Raw genomic sequence first — 15,666 nt, forward strand, 5'->3', positions numbered from 1 at the left:
ATAAGAAAATAAACACTATTAAGTGGTTTTTTTTTTTTTCTTTACACCCAATAACCTAAAACCAACAACACCATGTGAACCAATGGTGGAGTGAGCATAGGGTCCAAAAACTCCATGTATATTTGTTTGTGTATTGAATTTGACCACAATTAACAGTTAAGACAAGCTAAAATTATAACATCCTTCTCCTACTTCTTCTGACTAAAATATAATCTCCTTCTACTTGTTCTATTTTCTTCTATCATGTTTCTCGTCCTTTTCTCTCTTCTTGTGTACGACTCTATTGTGTGCACCATGTGATCGATGAAATACTTTAGTTGACTAGCCTTGACAATGTTCAACATTACTCTACAATATTCTGCATCTACCTTCAACAAACCTTTATAAATAATAGTAGTTGTCGACATATGTTGGTATAAGCTTTCGACATATATTTGCAAGAATTGGCAAATGTTTACTAGGTGCTCGACGAAATAGCCAAATGAAACTTTTTAGTTGATGTTATGACTCTATTATTTAAAAATCCTGACACAACCAATGACATCAACCCTCCATTTTTCTGGTGAACACAACTAAGCGCTGAGGACTATTTATGTTGTTCTGTTCTCTCTCAGTTGGATCTATCTAATCGGGGGAGAGGATCTGGTAATCTCTTTCATTGACATTAATTTCCCCATTTTTTATGAAAATAATAGCATCGTTTTACTTTCCTCATATGAACTTATAAAGAGCAGAGGTATGTTCTTTAGCCCAAATTCTGATATTTAGAGGCTGGAGAGTAAATGCTTTAGTCCAGTGAAAGAAAAGAAAGGGCTAAAAAGAGCCTTTGCAAACTGCAGCTTAATTTGTTGATTCAAGTGTTGCCGGATTGTGACTGGGTTCGCCGGAAATAATAGAGGGTTGCTATGGTGTGGTGAGTTTTGAGTTTTATTGGGTGTAGAGATAAAATAAACTCCAATTTTATTTTCTTAGAACACATTTCAAAGTGGTTTTAAAATGGCTGCAAGTATTTCTAGTAAAAAGACTTTTGAAACCAATTTTTAGTAAAAATGCAAGTGAATTCTGAAAAAAAAAAAAAAAAAAAAAAAAAACACTTAAAGTGCTTCCTGGAAGAAGCATCAATTATGAGTTTCTTGCAGGAAGCACTTTAAGTGTTTTTAGAACCCAAAAATACTTTTGTTAAGCTTTCAGTCATTTTAAAAAGGAAAATTTTATTTGAACACATCTAACCTCTTTTTACACTCAACTTACTTTTTTTACCTATATTATTTTTTATTAAAGAATTAATCTCTCTTTAAACCCAAATTTATTACTTAAACTACCCTTTCAAATCCAATTCAAAATGCTAAGTTATTTTTACACTCATTTCCTTTATAAAATAACATCTATAATTGAATTGTTTACATAACTATGTGGATAGTACATCCCTAAAACTAAGGGTATGTGAAAAGTAAAATTGAGTATGTAGATAGCACATCCCTAAAACTATCATATTCGGAACAAATTTTACTGAAAAAACACATTTTTTTGTAGTTCGGCTAGCCTAATTCTTTACCGCTTTTCACTCCTATTCATTCACTTCAAACAAGTTTCCGTACTAGTTGCTTTTCCTTTGTTGGCGCTGTTCCCTTCTCATTTTTGCCCTCTCAAAACCCAATTTTTCTCTTTGGCCTTCGGCTGTCAACACCCTAGCTATTCATATTTTATTCCCTAATCATTTGGTCAATCATGGAAGAAAATTAATTTTTGTTACAATCGCATAATTCTGTTTTATCATTGTTTTATGAATGAGGATTCTCTTCGAATCCTCTTTGCGAGGATTCTGATCCTCCAATCGTATTCGCTTATTGTACATTGTAGGCCAATTTTCGTTAGATACTATCTATATTCAATTTTAAATAAAAAATTTAAAATAATTTTTTATTGCACGATATATGATAAACGAACACGATTGGATGATTTCCCGGATCCTTATAAAAAGAATCCGAAGAAGATCCTCATTCTTGTTTTTTATCAATTAGATCATAACATTAAATAAAATTATCTAATATTTTGATAATAGTTATCTAACACGTCGTTCCTTTTTTTTTTTAAATTTATTTTGGAACAGAGTATTAAATTTAATAAAGTAAGGTATATAAGGGCATACTATTCTTACAGATGGAAGGGTTAAGCTAAGCTACCGAATAGAAAGAAACACCTTTGAATATATTAGTTTAGTTGCACTGTCGATGTTATAGATAATTGTTTTTATTGAAATAGTATATTATTCACTAGTTGTAAGAGATAATCTCTTCATCAAATAGGTCAATTATAATGTCGAACACGTTATCTAGGTACGTGAAACCTGAAACCTCCAGCATACCAAAAAACAAAAAAAAAAAATAGAAGTAGCATTTTTTTAATAGAATAGTAGGATTAACTGTAGTGCTATCGAAAGAAAAACCAAAAAAAAAAATAAATAAATAAAGTGGTAAAATCAAAATAACTATTAATGGCACCTCAAAGTCATCATGCACTTCCCATGTAAACTTTCTTCCTTATATTTTTGCAAATGAAAAGTGCATAACAATTTCTTTCGGAATGTCAATAACACCTAGAATAAAAAAAAAACAAAAATTCCCAATGGACCAACACTGATTAATGAGAAGGGGCAAATGACGTTTTATCGTAGTAATAAAAAGCAATTATGCATATATATTATAGTACGGGTTGAATCTTCACTAATCATTTTTTTTCTAACAATAATAATTTAAGGGGCGTTTTGATACAGATGCCTAGCTTTTGAAATTTTGAGATTAAACATCCATGCCTTTTAGAATTTTGATTAACATCTTCCTACAATTTAGACGCCACATAATACAAAATTATATGATTTGTCATTATATGTAGTGTATCAAATTGACTATAAAATCTCTAGTGGTTATGATTCAGTATTCAATTTCAACATAAATTCTTTTACAATTTTAAAAAACAATTTGATATTTGCTTGTATTTCTTACGTACCTTTTTCTTCCAACTCCACACCGTATTGGAGCACAAACCAACTCTTCCAATCGATGTGTATATTGTACCACCGTTTAAGTTAAGTTAATGATTGTTCTCCACCAACTTCGATGGTGGTATGATATATCACACCTTCAAATTTGAATATTGAAACCATAGGGTAAGCCTTTTGTTTTAGCGCACTTTGTATCCATGTTTTCATAATTTTTCACGTACCATGGTACATTTGGAAAGTTAATTTCGTTTGGCGCATTGCCTTCTAGATATTATAGTGGGTACATTTCACTTTAACATGAGGTATGTTTCAAGTTGCATGGTACGTTTGGAAAGTTAACTTCGATTGGCGCATTGCCTTCTAGATATTATAGTAGATACGTTTCACTTTGACATGAGATACGTTTCAAATTGCATGGTACGTTTTAATTCGACATTAGTACATTTTAATTTGACTTTGGTACGTTTCAATTTGACATTACGTTTCTATTTGAAAAATAAATTGTAATGATCCATGTCAAGAGATGATCACGGAACATTCATAAGCCAATAAAATAGATCATTGTTTATGAACACCTAATTTCTCTATCTCCCCTAACAAATTTCAACTTGTTTTCAGTAGCTATTCTATCTCTCCCTCTTTCCCTTTCTCTCTACCCTGCAATATTTCTCACGATTGTATCTCTCTTTTGATGAACTGGGTGAGAAAAATGAAAAAGCAGAAAACTGTTCTCTAATTTTTAGGGAGATAGTTAAAAATTAATAATAGATATTAAGGGATAAACTGGAAATGAGTATATATCCTTTTACATCAATAAAAGATAATGAATTAAATAAGAAAATGCTGATGTGGACATAATTAAAGCACCCTAATTAAAATTTTAAAAGTTCAATCAAAACTTAAAATACTACAAATGTTTAGTTTAAAAAATGTGAAAAAGAAGTGGTAGAATCTAATTTTCCCCTTAACCCTACCACTTGTCAAAAAAATAAATAAAATACTAGAATTGGATCCTCTCCTAAGCACAAGCTCAGGAGCCTGCTAACCAGCGCATGTGGGTCATTGGATTTTGATCCAAAGGCTACAATTATTATAACTTTTAGAGGGACCCCCTGTTTGTAGCTGTTGGATCAAAATCCAACGGCCCATGTGCTCTGGTCAGGAGGCTCCTGAGCTTGTGCTCAGGAGGATAGGATCCAATTCCTAAAATACTAATCGAGTGAACTTAAGATTCACCGAAGTCATTCAGCCTTGGACTTACCGTGGTGATGAAGAAACGACAACCAACATTCGATCCCATGTGGCCCCACTTATGAAAATATTTTAGTGTGCTGATAACACAGCGTAGTACATAAAGTGTCATAATACAAATATTTGGAAGTTTTAAGTATCCAATTACTTGTATTATGATAATTGGTGTACCAGATCCTGTTTTCGGCAGATTGAAAATTCTCTTCTTCCTACTTATACATACTACCGTTACACCACGTGTGTCAGTCAACCAAAATGTTCCCATTTCTTCAGGTGGCAATCTCGTAAATACATCTACATATAATATAATATAATATAATATATCTAGGGATGTTATATCCACACATCCCATTTTATTTCTCACACTTTTTTAATTTTCAACCATCGAATCAGATGAATTGAAGAAGATTAACGGACAAAAATTATTAAGAGGTGTGTGAAAAGTAAAATGGGATGTGTGAATAGCACACTACTATATCTATATCGCTGTATTCAATTGTTTGTCATATATTCTTATGGACATTACTATCCATGCACCCATTTGTACTTCTCACCTATTTTTACTAATTTTCGATCATCAGATCAAATTAATTGAAAAAAATCAATTAATATCGTAATACTAGGAAACTAAATTTTTTAAAAACAAATTTACAAACCAAAGTGTGCAAAAAGAAAAACTAATGAAAATTACTTGAAAACTTTAAGTTTTAATGATAAGAACAAAATAAAGTATAAAGTTAATAGTATCAAAATTAACTTTCTAATGTAAAAATATAATTTTTAATTAAAATAAACAGTACCGGCAAAATGGGTTTCTCTCAGCATTACCCAAATTAATAATGCTAAAAATCAACACCTTCCGCTGTTAGGGTTTGGGAGTTTGTTTGCGTGTGCTTTTCGATTTCAATTGGTACATTCGATCGCCTCTGCGCATTTGCCAGTCTTCATGTACACGCGGGCTCTCTGATCCATCACCAAACATTCACATTGGGCACACACTCTATCAATTTCCCAAATCTTTCGCAATTTCGAACGGAAACGGGGACCAACTGGGGTTTTCTGCGGCCTGATAAAATTTCTTGGGTTTTTCGATGTCCTATGACGATTGTAAGGATCGGGGAGAGGTGGTGCCGGAGCTGATTTTGAGAGTTGGGGGCGAAGACGACAAAGGGGACTATGTTAAGTTGGGGGATGGTGATCGGGGCGGTTGCGGGACGGCGGAGGGGTTTGAGGCGGTGGCGGAGCCGGCGTCTCTGAGAAAGTTAGCGTCTTTTTGGTATTGGGTTAGGTTGGTATTGTTGGTTATGTGCTTGGGGTTGTTGGCTGGGGTTTTTGTAAAATGGGTCGGACCTTATTTCATGGATAAGGTAAACATTCCCCTTTTTTTTTTTTTTTTTTTTTACTTTGATCTAACGGAAGACATGATAGAAAATTGAGGACAGTGGCGTTCTAGGGGAATTCATATAGTCAATCTCATTTAGTGGGATAAGGCTTTGTTGTTGTTGTCTTTCTTCTGTGTTTTAGTTTTGGGTTTTGCTTAATTGTTACCTTATGACTTGTATGTAAGGCCGTGGTTGATTGTGTTTCGGTATTCGGTATCAGCTTTTCTGCAATGGTGTTACATGTTAATGAAGGAACGTGTGAGTTTCTTTTACTGGAACTCATCAATTTGTTGGTCTATAATATACAAATCAACCCACATCTAGTGATTTTGTTACTGCCATTGTCTTTGATTATATGGTTTTCGTTTCTTTTTTCGGAATTTTTTTGTGAATTTGATAATGCCTTGTTCCTTTTTGTGGCAATTCCTATGTTCCTGGCATGTAAGACACTGCTGTGAAGCATTAAGCTTTGATGAAATGGGTAATATCATGTGCTGCATTTGGGATTATAATTTGGAGCTTGTATTTTCGGTAACTTTGGCAATGTTGGTGACTGTAGTCATTTATGTGGTAGTGACATTAAGTACTGAAGCCCACTCACTATAGTCAATGTTCTGTTTCCCATTTAAGCCGATTTCAAATATTTTAGACTAGTAAATAATTTCGTGTCGCCGTTAATTCATTGCATGGTGTCTGCACAAGACAATTGTTTCTTTGGTGAAGAAACATAGGAGATTAAGACTACAGCACGGTGGTTATTAAGTGTTATAATCCAATGTTTGTATGAATGCTTACTCTTTGTTCTTCCTATTTCAACTAGCTTTGATACAATTTCTCTTACTATGGCTGACTATTGATGAAATCATTGACAGGAGATTATTCCAATTCTTGACTGGGAGACGAGAACATTCAGTCCTCCAGTGCTTGCGGTTCTAGTCTTTGCTTCTGTGGCATTATTTCCCACTGTGCTTTTACCATCTTCACCTTCTATGTGGGTGGCTGGTATGGCTTTTGGTTATGGCTATGGATTTCTTCTAATCATATCAGCAGCAGCTGTGGGTGTATCCCTTCCATTCTTCATTGGCTTTCTCTTCTATCACAAAATTCAAGTGCGTAATGTTCCGTTTGACGTAGTTTTTTCTTTCAGGTTTATGCTGTGTGTTTGCATGCACACACTGAATATGATTTAACATTTTGTTATGTGCAGGGATGGTTAGAAAAATATCCGAAGAGAGCATCCATTTTAAGATCGGCTGGGGAAGGAAACTGGTTTCATCAGTTTCGATCTGTAACATTAATCAGGATTTCTCCATTCCCTTATATTATCTATAATTATGCTGCTGTGGCAACAAATGTCAAGTATGTTCCTTACCTGTTGGGGTCCTTGGCGGGAATGGTGCCAGAAACATTTGTCGCCATCTACACGTATGTTGAATCCACTCTCCCTCTCTGTCGCTCATAGGTTCAGCCATATCTTTATGTCTGTATTTTTAGACTGTTGCAGTTTTTAACACCACCTTATGGAATAAATATACATATTTGTATATTGGCAACAAGAAAGGATCATGTGTTCAGAGGAACATGGATTGTTTTTATTTGTATAATTCTTTCTATGTTTGCAAATCATTAGTCCAGGAAATTAATGTTTTTGTAAAGTGAGATCTTCAATGTGTGTTGAACTGATTTAGCAGTTTTAAGAAATATAAGCATATAAGTGCGATCCTGTATTAAGGTGAGAAAGAATCTAAACTGTTTCAAATATGTTTCATTGGTGAACCTCCATTTAAATGTGGGATTTTGAACCAATTAAACAATATAGTATCACTTGGTTGGAAGGTCGAAAGCTGCAGTTGCTGTCCTGGCCTTCTTTAGTAGTTTCCTGCACCACTTTCACTTGGTGTCTTCACGCCACATCACTATTAATTTCTGAATATTGGTAATGGTAGCTATGGGAGCTGCTGTGTAGCTTGCTTACTGCAGTAGAATATGCCTAAACATTTATACCAAGTAGTAGTGGCCTCATTCCAATCAATTGTAAAGTCGTCTTATCTGGTGTCTCGGTGCATTGTTTTTAACCAGTTTGTTATTATTTTCCCTTAATTATTCATACCATTCTTCCAATCTGGTTGGTAGGCAAGAGACATTCCCATTTTCATGTTATATTGGTCTGCTTTCTGGAGTGTGAAACATAATTAGTTGAAGTACTTAAGCCATTTTCCTGTCTTTTCTCATGAAAATTGCTCCGTTTATATTTTGGACCAACCAATTGTGCTTTGACTTATCAGCAAACTTCCCCACCTATTTTCTTTGCAGTGGGATCCTGATACGGACGTTGGCAGACGCTTCACATGAGCGCCACGGTCTTTCAGCACCACAGATAATCTTCACTGTAGTTGGCTTCTCTTTGACTGTGGCTGCCACAATTTTCTTCACGGCGTATGCAAAAAGGCAGCTCAAGGAATTACAAAATGACGATGAGCCACTGCTGCAATGAGGTTCAAGTTCTAGTTTTGGTTGCAGGGCTAATCTGCCAAACAAGCCAGGCTAAAAACACGGTGCGGGGATGAAGTTATTTTATTATACGGCTTCATCCGTTGTTGTGATTGTTTTCAAACTGATGCAAAATATAAATAATTTGGAAGATACGGAGGAGAAGCAGACCTGACATGAATTCAACATGCTTGACACTTATACAGGGCAGGCATTTTTTCTTAAAACAAGTGTTGATTTGCTCTTACGCTCTCGCCCTTAACTATCTGTTGTATGATTGAAATGTTGCTTCGAGGATTGTAACTGAACTCTTGCAAGATTCTTGACTGTATATAAAGAACTACTCATTAGCACACTAATTTAGATTTCTCTCTCTCTCTCTCTCTCTCTCTCTCTCTGTGTACCATTGATGCTTTGATTACATAGCTGTTGATGTGTCGATAAATTGGTAAATAGTTACTGATGTAGCATCATTTCATTGAATGGTCAGACGAGTCAGCTGGTTCGATATGCGTTTTTTCCCTTCAAATAAAGAAAGACATGAAACCATAAGATGCTTGTTACTTGCTAGTGGTACTTAATTTGATTTATGTTAAGATTGTTTAACCAAAAGAACAGAAAACAACGTCGGAATCTTGAAATTTCCAACGTATAATGTACTTACAATGCAGAGTTATGACAATTTTAAATTTTAATATAATATATATATATATATATATTTAAACAAACGATATTATCTATACTAAAAGGGTTAGGGAATGCGTTAAGCCTCACAATGGGCTAGTAATAATGTGGTTCAAATTTGCTTTTGGCAATAATCGAACCTAAGACCTCTGATTTATAAGTGAAGTGGAACATATTAGACCGTAGTACTAAGTGGCAAATTTTAATATATTTAATAGTTTCTTTAAGTTGCAAAGTTTATTATGCCAGAGGTTATCTTTTGTGGAATAGGGTTGTGACATCCCGTCCCAAAATGTATAAAACGTACGTGCGAAATTACCATTTTACCCCTAGTCCGTTGTAAGTACGTTTAGGGTCGTTTCGGGTAGTGTGGACACGTGTTACACACACACACACCCTGTCATCATTTCTTTCCCTTTTCTTTTCCCTGATTCCCTCTTTTCTGTCTCTTTGTCTCTCTCTCTCTTCTCTTCCTCCCCGAGTCCTCTACCATTTCTTTCTTCTTCTCTCTTAAAACAAACACACACGGACACACACACACATACAATCAAACCTTCACAAATCAAGAAACAAATTACACCATCGAACTCGTGAAGTGGAGAGGAGTCCAGTGGTACCATTTTCAGGTGAGGAATCTTACGTTTTCACGTCGATTCGACGAACTCCGTTTTGAGCACTATTCATGCAAATTTAATCTAGCATGTTTTTGGACATTTTAAGCTTGTAGATGTGTTGGTGAGGTTCTAAGGAGCTTGGGAATGCTTCGTTGGGTGAATTTGGACGTCGGGAAGGCTTAGTTCCAAAGTTGGCCGAACTTAGACCGTTGTTGCAGGTGAGATTCCTTGATTTTTAGGCCTTAAAAGTAGTCTAACGTGATTCTACTAGTCCTAAGCTTCATTTTGGTATAAAGAACGTGAAAAATGGTTGAAAAACGAGTGAGAAAACGAAGTTTGAAAAATTTCCAGTTTTCCGGCGGCGGCGCAGACGGCGGCGGCTCGCCGGAGAGGACAGGGGAATATTCCGTTAAGTTTTAACGGAATATTCCAACAGGACTAACGGCGTCAGTTAGGGAATATTCCGTCAGTCAACGGAATATTCCGTCGGTGTGCAGTGCACGTGACCGCGCGTGGGGGCGCGTGGGTCCGTGCTATTCCAGGCGCGTGCGTGGTCCAAAAATTATTATAAAATTATGGTTGTGATCGTGAGGTTGTGTAGATCAATTTGGTATATTCATTTGTCCAATTTGAGCAATGTATGAGAAATTATTACAAGGAATTGGTTATATGCGTTTAAATTGACGTTTTCGTAGCTTTTTCGCGTATAGGTGATACGTACTCCGAGGACGAGCGTATTCACTCGAGGCAGGGGGGCTACGACCCTTCCCCATATCAGTGAGTGGGCTTTTGGTTTTCCGTATATACCTATATATGTTTATATTCCCAGAAATTGGTTAGGAAAGGTTAATTGCTTTATGCCATGCATTATATGTTTGTCGTTCATGCATCATTACATGCATTAGTAGTGGCATGCATTTATATATATGTGTATTGGGTGCTGTGGACGCACAGGTAAGTACCAGGTAAAGGTTATTCGTATTTACATTCAGTTATAGTTTGAGATGATTAATGAGCTCATAACCTGCACCCTCCGTGTGAGTGCTCCCGCCCTGAGCAGGGCCCAGCCCTTCACGTGATGTTCACCTCACCGTACCTTATGCTCAGCTTGGATCCAAAGCTAGGTGCCCAGCCCTGTCGTACAGACCACATTAGGTGGTTCCGACTCGTAGGTGACCCGCGATTATTCGCCCAGCCTTCACGTGATCGTAGCACTTTAGCGTATATATATATACGCCACACCCAGTCCTTGTCGTACAGACCACATTAGGTGGTTCCGACATCGTGGTCAGGTTCAGTTGTTTAGTGATTGAGATTGTGATTTGAGCTCTAGATTTAGCCGTACAGGTCACGTTAGGTGACTCCCGGCTGCTAGATTACATGTTATTGATATGAGTTGTGCCTGAACGTTACATTATATTATGAGAATTCGATGTGGCATTACTATGTATGATTGGCATACCTTGGAACATGTTATAGCTTATATATGTATACGTACATACGTTTATTTTCTGGGAAGTATACAGGTTTTACGGCGAGGGGTTATAATGTCTTTTATGAAATGGTTTTCAAAGAGCTTTGTTTTTGCCCACTCACGCTTTTGTTTTGCGCCCCTCCAGGTTCTAGTTGCTTAGCAGTTGCGGTGGTCTTCCCAGAGGGCGTCCCGGCATTTCTGACAGATACTCACCAATGTAGGGTCACCTTCGGGTGTATTATTGTCGTAGTATTCTCTTTGGACTGTTGTAGTCTTGCTCTGAACTTAGTGTCTCACGTACGCTAGTATTTGTCTTAGTACCTTGTATGCTAGGTTTTAATTTATTCGTACTTTAATATTACTTTATTTAGCTTCCGCACGTGCACATGGTTACGTCACCTCCGAGTGACGGCCAGCACGCCCTGATCTCGGTCGGGGTGTGTCAAGGGTCCTATCCGAATCCTTTTTGTGAGGATCCCAGAAATCACCTTATCATGTCTGTTCATCTGTTATCCTACAGTCAGAAATCATTTTGAATTTTTTTATTTGAAATTGAATAGAAATAGTACCTCACAAAAACTGATCGCATGATGTACAATGAATGAACACTATGAAGTGCTCTCCATGATTCTCACAAAGAGGATCCAAAGAGAATACTCATCCATCTTTATGGCTAATCTTGTTCTGCTGGCCAAAAATGGATAAATTATAACCTAATTTATCACAGAAATGTTAATAAAATAGTCATTAAACATAATTTGACAACTTTGGTTGCAGATTCTGATTCTTTGGTGCCAAATACAAATCATACCTTCAATTAACTTAAGGGTAAATTACACTTTCATCTATTTCAATTCCTTACAACATCTTTAAAACATTTCACTTTCATACCTTAAGTACTATTTTATTTCAAAATAATACCTCTGTTACATTTTCCATCAATTGATCTGTTACATGCTGACGTGGCTGCCAAATGTCTGCCACATGGCAAATAAAATAATTTTTTTTAAAAACCTGAATTTTCTCAAAAAAAAAAAAAAAAAATTTAAACCCACATCTACAAGAAGAAGAAGAAGAAGAAGAAGAAGAAGAAGAAGAAGACATGCTGACGTGGCTGCCAAATGTCTGCCACATGGCAAATAAAATAATTTTTTTTTTAAAAACCTGAAATCAAAAAAAAAAATAAATTTTAAACCCACATCTACAAGAAGAAGAAGAAAAAATGTCCCTCCCCTTCCCCAGTGACCCACATATGCAGGAGGAAGAAGAAGAAAATTGTCCTTCCCCACCCCCCCTCCCCCTCCCCAACGACCCACATATGCAGGAGGAAGAAGAAGCGACCCACAGGAGGAAGAAAGAAAAAAAAAAAAAAAAAATCTTATGGCTGCATCTAACCCTTAAGTTACTGTTTACGTGCCCTAAGACGAGATCAAACTATTCGTAGTTCATCCTTTGTTAAATTCCAACATTTCTCATGGTACATTTTAGCAAAAAAAAGCATAGAGTTCTAGAATCACTCAATAGAACTCAACGAGCATGGTTTACTAGATTCTAGACTACTTAATGAAGTCGTATAACAACCAGGACTGTCATTTCATCTTTCACATATTTGACATTTAACCACATTGACATACCCATAAGACCAAATATCACTTCACTAAGTTTAATAAAGCCTTATATAGGGATAGAACCGATGAAAATTGTGACAACTATAAGATAGCAGAGACGGAAGCAAAGAACGCTATTAGAGAAAAGCTAGTGACTTTTGATGACATGTATATTAGATACCAAAGAAGTAGAGTTGAATATCTATAAACTAGCTAGCCAGGGAAAGGAAGATGAGACTTGCACCAGGTAAGGTTTATCAAGGATGAGAATGGAAAGGTTCTAGCCACAGAGAACGTGGTTAAAGACAAATGGAGAGCTTATTTTCATAATTTCTTCAATGAATGCACTTCTTTGGGTGACTTGAGTTACTCGGAAGAGTGTACAAATTACTCTGTTTACCTATGAATGAAGAAAGAGGAACTGGTTGTAGCTACGAAGCAAAGAAAAGCAAACAATATGCCGATTGCAGCATGGAAGTTCTTGGGAGAGACGGGTATAGCATGGCTTACAAACCTTTTCAATAAGATTTTGAAAACAAAGAAGATGCCCTGAGTGGCAAGAAAGCACTTTGGTGCCTATCTACAAAAATAAGGGCAACATACAAAGTTGCATGATTATAGGAGCATTAAGTTAATGAGCCAACAATGAAGCTTTGCGAAAGGGTAACTGAACATAAAATGAGGCAAGAAACACAAGTCTAATAATCAATTCGAGTTCATGCCAGGGCACTTGACAATGGAGGCAATCTATCACTTACGAAGATCAATGGAATGATATAGAGATATGAAAAAGGATTTGCACATGGTCTTTATAGATTTGGAAAATTGTATGATAGGGTTGCAAGAGAAATTCTTTGGAGGATTCTACAGAAGAAAGGAGTACGAGTAGCATATATCCAAGAAATAAGGGATATGTATGATGGAGCAACGACTGCAATAAGAACTCATGAAGAACAAACTGAAAGCTTTTCCATAACCTCAGGGTTACACCAAGGCTTAGCTTTAAGTCCTACCTTTTTTTTGTTTTAGTAATGGAATGCAAGACGGAGTAAATGTGAAGGTTAACCTCAGGGGGGAAGTGTTAGAAGTTAAAGGTATTCGCTTACCTAGATCAAAGACAAAACATAGGGTTCACCAAGACTTAGCTTTAAGTCCTACTTCTTTTTTAGTATTGGATTGCAAGAGGGAGTAAATGCGAAGCTTAACCTTCTTTTTGGGGGGGGGGGGGGTAAATTTTAGAAGCTAAAGGTCTTCGCCTAAGTAGATCAAAGACAAAGTATATGGAGTGCAAGTCCAATGGAAATCCTACCAAATAACTACTAACCACAAAAGAGAGCCGCCAAAGAAGATCCATGAATGAAACATCCAAGGAGTTGAGTAGCAAAGGTAGATGTTAGAGGAAATGCGGTGAGGAACGATATTTTCGAAGGAAAGTGGTAGAGTTGAGACAAGCTCAGGGTAAACTGAGACAAAGCTTAGGGAACACTGAGATAGAAGCTCATACCAAATACAACCCAGAAAATAAAAATAGCAAGGTAAAGAAAAGGAGGGAAAGGTTAGGGAAAGAGAGAAGACGGCTAAAATTAGAAGGATTTGGCTGCCATCGACCCTAGCAAAGGAAGGGTCGGCAGCTAAGAAGTAATTTTTAGGGTCGGCTGAGAGAGGTAGAGCTTTTTGAGAGAAAAAAAAAAAAAAAAGAAGATAATTATGGTGTTTGATTTACATATATTACATTCCTAAAAGTAAAAAAGTTCTTCAAACTAAAGCAACTCGTTAGGAAGACCGAAGACCCCAAAATTCGTCAAACGTTGTGCAATGCTATTAACTTGCTAAATCACTAAATTGAAAAATTAGCGTATCATTAGCATCTAACTTGTCGATTCATATAAATTGGTGCACTTTTCTATTTTATTTGCAGTTAGAAAATTTTCTTTCCTTGTATGAATCGATGTGTATGAGGACTACTTATTTTATTGAACCCTCTAGTGTATGGTTCAGAACACAGAATTTGTTCCAAGTTGTTGTCCCATTACCATCCTACAAAACAAAACATATAAAAAAGTTCCAAGTGCCAAATAAAATAAGTAATTGTATAAAAAAGAAGATTCCATGCAATGCCACAACAAATGTGTATAGCAAATTCGTGCGGAGAGATAAGAAGGTGAAACTTACAACTACCAAGCCATCCTATGCAGTGCTTGCCAGGCTAACCAACCAAATAATTCAATAATCTGTGGTGCAACCACAGGGTATTTATTTTCATTTTTTTCTTTTTGCTCAAGGGTCCCTTGATGCAGATAGAGAAGGGAATTAAGTGGGCAAAAAGAATAGAAAAAAAAAAATTTCGTAAAAGTATGATAGGTCTATTTAGGACCACCAACGGAATTGCCAAATGTTGCATTCTTTATTATGTATACTTTGTTTTATAAAGCTATAGTGGAGACTGAGAGAGTCAAACTTAGGACTTCAGATGTAATATCAGTGTGTATTTCGCATATTTTGGTGTAGTCAAATTAGCTCAAACGAATGTATACTGTACTAAAAAATAAAAAATGTACTCTACTGTACACCTTCAAGTTGGAATCTCTCTCTATACACTTATTAATAGCTCGTTTGAAAGTACTTTTAAAATGACTAAAATCACTTTCAGAGAAATGTTATTAAGTTAAGTGCTTATCCGGGATTCGCTTGCATTTTTTCTAATGATTTGATTCCAAAATCATTTCCACCAAAAAAACTTTCATCCATTTTAAAAGCACTTCAAAACGAAGTAACAATATTTCTTATTTCACTATTCTCAAATATCGTGAAATTCGCATTTTTACTACCTTAGTTTTTTGCCTCACTTTTCTACATAAATTTACGCTTTTCTTCCATATTCATGCTTCTATTAGCCTTGCAAGGTTCAAGCAGAGATTTTGAAATAAGTTATGTCAAACTAACATTTCAAAAACTTAAGAATAGCATATGTTGTCACGTGGACAAAAATCCAATTCCCGGCAAAAAATTGAAATTAAAATTTTGCTGGGTTTTTCCTATCCCTAAGTTCCATGAATGAGAGAAAGGCCGCATCCTAGCGTCTTATTTCTTTTAACAATTTTTTTTTTATTTTGCTAAAAAAATTTAATTTCTTTAATTGTTTCATACGTCTATTTTGTTTTTT

General features: G+C 35.9%; 1 protein-coding gene across 1 annotated transcript; it reads left to right on the forward strand.

The window, feature by feature from the left end:
* Positions 1-5,063: 5,063 nt before the first annotated feature.
* On the forward strand, positions 5,064-8,487 carry LOC125479866 (TVP38/TMEM64 family membrane protein YtxB). Its single transcript, XM_048589986.1, has 4 exons — positions 5,064-5,619; positions 6,507-6,743; positions 6,842-7,059; positions 7,948-8,487. Exons 1-4 carry the CDS (start codon positions 5,344-5,346, stop codon positions 8,126-8,128), a joined length of 912 nt encoding a protein of 303 aa, XP_048445943.1. The 5' UTR covers positions 5,064-5,343; the 3' UTR covers positions 8,129-8,487.
* The last annotated feature ends 7,179 nt before the right edge of the window (positions 8,488-15,666 follow it).

This window comes from the organism of the source record quoted next, unplaced genomic scaffold, assembly GCF_019419815.1.
Source record: "Pyrus x bretschneideri cultivar Hongxiangsu unplaced genomic scaffold, Pyrus_bretschneideri_v1 Contig3, whole genome shotgun sequence".
Lineage (NCBI taxonomy): Eukaryota > Viridiplantae > Streptophyta > Magnoliopsida > Rosales > Rosaceae > Pyrus > Pyrus x bretschneideri.

Excerpts from the sequence above, each read along its gene's own strand:
- LOC125479866 (XM_048589986.1), top strand. The coding sequence starts at position 5,344 with ATGTCCTATGACGATTGTAAGGATCGGGGAGAGGTGGTGCCGGAGCTG. Across the intron at positions 5,620-6,506 it reads GACCTTATTTCATGGATAAG|GAGATTATTCCAATTCTTGA; the intron begins GTAAACATTCCC and ends AATCATTGACAG. Across the intron at positions 6,744-6,841 it reads TCTTCTATCACAAAATTCAA|GGATGGTTAGAAAAATATCC; the intron begins GTGCGTAATGTT and ends TGTTATGTGCAG.